This window comes from Cryptomeria japonica, chromosome 2 (genome assembly GCF_030272615.1).
Source record: "Cryptomeria japonica chromosome 2, Sugi_1.0, whole genome shotgun sequence".
Lineage (NCBI taxonomy): Eukaryota > Viridiplantae > Streptophyta > Pinopsida > Cupressales > Cupressaceae > Cryptomeria > Cryptomeria japonica.
In genome coordinates, this window is record NC_081406.1 from 137,227,659 (window position 1) to 137,232,350 (window position 4,692).

At 37.2% G+C, this 4,692-nt stretch overlaps 1 protein-coding gene across 2 annotated transcripts; it reads left to right on the plus strand.

Annotated features, from left to right (window-relative positions):
• Nucleotides 1-297: 297 nt before the first annotated feature.
• LOC131073240 (rust resistance kinase Lr10) lies at nt 298-3,243 on the plus strand. 2 transcript variants are annotated; one of them, XM_058009633.2, is made up of 4 exons: nt 298-1,511; nt 1,629-1,655; nt 1,752-2,803; nt 3,037-3,243. In XM_058009633.2, exons 1-4 carry the CDS (start codon nt 761-763, stop codon nt 3,124-3,126), a joined length of 1,920 nt encoding a protein of 639 aa, XP_057865616.1. In that variant the 5' UTR covers nt 298-760; the 3' UTR covers nt 3,127-3,243. The 2 variants fall into 2 exon arrangements, with proteins under 2 accessions (XP_057865616.1, XP_057865617.1); XM_058009634.2 differs by having other exon boundaries at nt 3,056-3,243.
• Nucleotides 3,244-4,692: the final 1,449 nt, after the last annotated feature.

The window sequence follows — 4,692 nt, forward strand, 5'->3', positions numbered from 1 at the left end:
TCCATCTATTTATAATAAAAACTTTTTTTTTTTTTTTTTCAAAAATCAGTTAGATCTAATCCGTCAAATTTATGTATGATCGACCCTAAACCAAATTAACTTAAGAACGACCCTAACCCAAATACACCTTGAGAGTTCAAACCAGTTGAAAAACAACCCTTTTACTAGACTTTTAGACAAACCCGCTGAAATATTTAAAAAATTGCCTACCATAAAACCACTCCCTAAAATCTCATTGATTTTAAAATTTTAGACTCCACCCGCTGAGATATTTTAGGAAGCCCCTTCAATAAAACTACTGCCGAAGATCATCTTCAAACCGCCCAAACGCGTATAACGTTAAACTGATAGAAACAGAGAGTTTACTACCTAGGTTTCCAGAAAGAAATTGTTGGAAATTTCAATGCCTATTTAATGCTGTGTAAAATAAGTCACATCAGCAGCTTGCTTCACGGGGGAGTACAGCAGTTGCCATTTTTGCCGTGTTTAATCTCTTTTTATACTTGCTTTCTCCTACGTTTGTTTGAATCTTCGACTCGTTTTCTTGATATAACTACATGTTGATGTTCCCCTGTTCCTTACTGGCCTTCTTTCTTCTTTCGATTCAATTTCATTGATGGAAACACTTACATTTTGATGTTCCCCTGTTCCTTCCTTGCCTTCTTTTTTCTTTCGATTCAATTTCATTGATGGAAACACTTACATTTTGGTGTTCCCCTGTTTCTTGCCTTTTTTCTTCTTTCGATTAAATTCCATTAATATGGAAGCATTTGACCTGATTCTGCCTCTTCTCCAACCCAAGGCTCTGCGTTTCCCTTGCTTCGTCTTCCTTACTGCAATATTATTTGCATGGTTGGCCTCTCAATGTAATGGAAGAACCCCTTCGGAAGCGTGTGAAGTCTTCGGATGCGGGAATTACAGTTTTGATTATCCGTTTGGAAGAAAGGCCAGCGGCTGCGGTGACCCCAAGCTTCAGCTGGAGTGTGATAATGTGACGAAGATGCCTCTAATTAAGGTCGGGGTTTACGAATACTACATACTGAAACCCCTAAATTACTCCCACCTGGGACCATATTCTTACCCTGACATGACTATATTATACAAGCAATTACAGCAGAATGTGTGCGCTCTATCAGAGGGTATTTATGATCAATTCTGGAATAGCTCCAGCTTTCATATTGGAAAGGGTTACGGAAATATAACCCTAGGGACAGAGTGCAATATCTCGTATTCAAAGTCAGGCTATTTACAGTGTAATGAGCATCAGTACTATAATTTGAGTCTTCCAGAGTTGAAGAAAGGTTGTGAATCGGAGTTTAAGCTGCCTGTGAAAGAAATTGACTTGGGAAAACCTCTGCCTCAGATTATAGGTGAAGGGGTCAATATATCATGGAATACAAACGAATATTGTAAGGATTGTGCATTACATCACAAACATTGTGCTCATCTTGACACCTCGTCTTTCTGCTACTGCCCTTCTACTTCATATTCACAAAAATGCTTCTCCAGTGGTAAGTTGCTAATCCCCTTTCTTGAAATTATAAATTACAGAAGTCAATATGCAAATTTGTAATGCAATGGATATGAAATTCAAATTTTAAATCTCAAATGGTATTGATCTGTTGCAGGTAATTCCAAGGCTACCGCCATTGTAGGTTAGTACCTTTACGTCTAATCTTTGTCTTCATATTTCAGTAATCTTGATATAATTTTTTCATGTCTGAGATCCAACACCTTGGAAATGATTCCAGGTGCGGCCATTGGAAGCGGTGTATTAATCGCAGCTGTAATATTGTTTGTGGTTTTCCGTCGAAAGAGGCCGCTGGCCTCCACGGAGCCCGAGCTTCGCACGGACATGGAATCTTCCCATACGAAAGTAGAGCAATTCCTTGATGATTATGCTCGCGAAATGCCCAGAAGATATTCCTATTCTCAATTGAAGAAGATCACCAACAACTTTGCAGATAAATTGGGGGAAGGAGGTTTTGGTGTGGTTTATAAAGGGAAATTCCCCGCAGGTGATTTGGTGGCTGTCAAAATTCTTGATCACTCAAGACATAGTGAAGCTCAGTTTATGAACGAAGTTTCAACCATTGGAAGGATCCACCATGTCAATCTGGTCCGCTTGATGGGGTTTTGTTTTGATGGATTTAGAAGCGCGCTTGTATATGAGTACATGGTGAATGGATCTCTGGAGAACTTCATATTTCCAGGAAAGAGAAGCGAAGGAATTCTAAACGAGGAACAGCTTTATTCAATCGCTTTGGGCGCGGCTGGCGGAATCTCATATCTACACCAAGATTGTGAACAACGCATAATTCATTTTGACATCAAACCCCAAAATATATTACTGGACAAGGATTTCACACCCAAAATAGCTGATTTTGGTCTAGCAAAATTGTGTGGTAGGGAAGATGATCACATATCAATGACAACAGCTAGAGGAACGCCAGGGTATGTTGCACCAGAGGTGTGGAATACAAATTTGGGGCCTGTGACGGATAAATCAGATGTTTACAGCTTTGGGATGCTTTTATTGGAAATTGCTATGGGAAGAAAGAACTTAGATTTGCAGGCGAGCCGATCCAGTCAACTGTACCTTCCAGAGTGGGCGATCAAGCTGATGGAGAATGGGCAGTTGGAGAGGAGGTTGAGAGGAAGTGGTGAAGCAGAAATAGAATGCAAAGAGAAGAATAAAAAAATGAGAATGGTCAAAGTAGGAATATGGTGCATTCAGTACAATTCAACAGATCGACCAAGTATGAAGAAAGTGATTCAAATGTTAGAAGGAAATGATGATATTGTGAGTACTCCTCCCTTGGCTTTCAATTCATACCCTGCTGCTGAAACATCTGTACCATTTTTTACCGAAGAAATTTCTTCCAGGTTTTAGAACTTCCCTTCAGTCATGCATTGATTGACTTGAGAAGTTTCTGTAGGGATTATTGTGGATAACGAGTGCAATAAATTTACTGGAGTTGCAAGACAAGATTCATTTTTTTTTTCTTTCATTTACCTATTGTAGTTTTCTTTCAGCGTCTGCTGTGTTGTGCAGAAATGGCAGCCATATATTTAGAGAGAGGTGTTATGTTGAAGGCTTTTCCTTTAATAGAGGACAGCGCATGAGAACAGCTGTGTAAGTGCTGTGAGAAATAGATTACTCTTACTCTATTTTCTACATAAGGATGTAGTTCTGTTTCAGCTTTTGAGATTAAAGAGTTCAGTTGTAGTTTTGGTTTTGCACATTTGCTATTCAATTTAGGCAAAAGGGAGGGAGGGCTCGTTCTTGGAAACTCTTTGAGTGAGAATGTTATTTTGCATGCAAATGAGTAAAAACAACAAAATCGAGGGTTGTATCAATTAATTCCAAGAATGTTATTTTGCATGCAAATGAGTAAAAACAACAAAAAGGAGGGTTGTATCAATTAATTCAGTTACATGGATCAGAAGATGTAAGTATGAGATCATAGGTTGGTTCAGTTAAAAAAGTAAGAATCACAAAAATAAATAAATAATAATTTAGATTACGTAAATCAATTTAACTTTCAAGAATCAATTAGCAACATGTGGATCAGTGAGCTTAGAAGAAGATATTGTTGTGATGCTTCATGGGAGTTTGCCAACATCATATTCTAGATTGGTCATAGCTTAAGTACTCAAGTTAAAAGAATCACAAAAATATATTAGATTACAGAAACCATTCTAACTTTCAAAAATCAATTAGCAACATGTGGGTCAGTGAGCTCAGAAGAAGATATTGTGATGCTTCTTGAGAGTTTGCCAACATCATATTCTAGATTGGTCATAGCTTAAGTATTCAAGCTAAATTAGACTTTCAACAAGTAATTGTAATGCTTCTTTGAGAAGAAATCAGAAGGATGCAAGTTTCAAAGAAGAGGGTTCTACAACTTTGTTATCAATAGGATCCAAGGGCAAGGCAATGAAGAAGAGTGAAAACAAACTTTAACCCTCTCAATACAATTTTTCAAATAATTTTAAGGATGCAAAGGAGGAGAAAAAGAAGGGTAAAAGTGTTTTAATTGTGGGCCTCAAAGGCATTATAAAACAATGCACAAAATGGTTGGTGTGAGTAAATGAGGTAAATAAAAAAAAGCAATTGAATCTAATATGCTTCAACTAACGACCAAGAACATTTATTTACAATTACAATATCTCTAGAATACGGTGTTTCAAAAGTGTTGGTACTTTGGCTTGAGATCAACTCAACATATGACACCTAAGAGAGGTTGGTTTACATCATATAAATAAGTACTTGAAAATAAGATTGTCACTCTTGGAGATGACAACAAGCACAAGAAGATGATAGTTGGCGAGGTCTCATTGATGATGCTCAAAAGGGCATATAAGCAAATCAAAGACATATGATATATCCATGCTTTAGCAAAAAGCCTCTTGTCAATTAGAAAGATTGCCACTGCAAGAATATTGATTTTATTTGATTATGCGTCCTAAATGATGTGGAATGAGTAACTATTGCTAAAAGAATTCAAGATGACAAATTCTACAAGTTGTGTAGAGCAACGCTAGAAAAGGCATTGCCTATAGGGTAGTGATTAAATCTAGAGTAGATGGATTGAGTATTTTAGGAGGATTCTCCTAATCTATTTTATATATTGTAACCCTACTTCAGATTGTAAGAGAAAAATACAAGAGATTGATGTTAGATTGTTC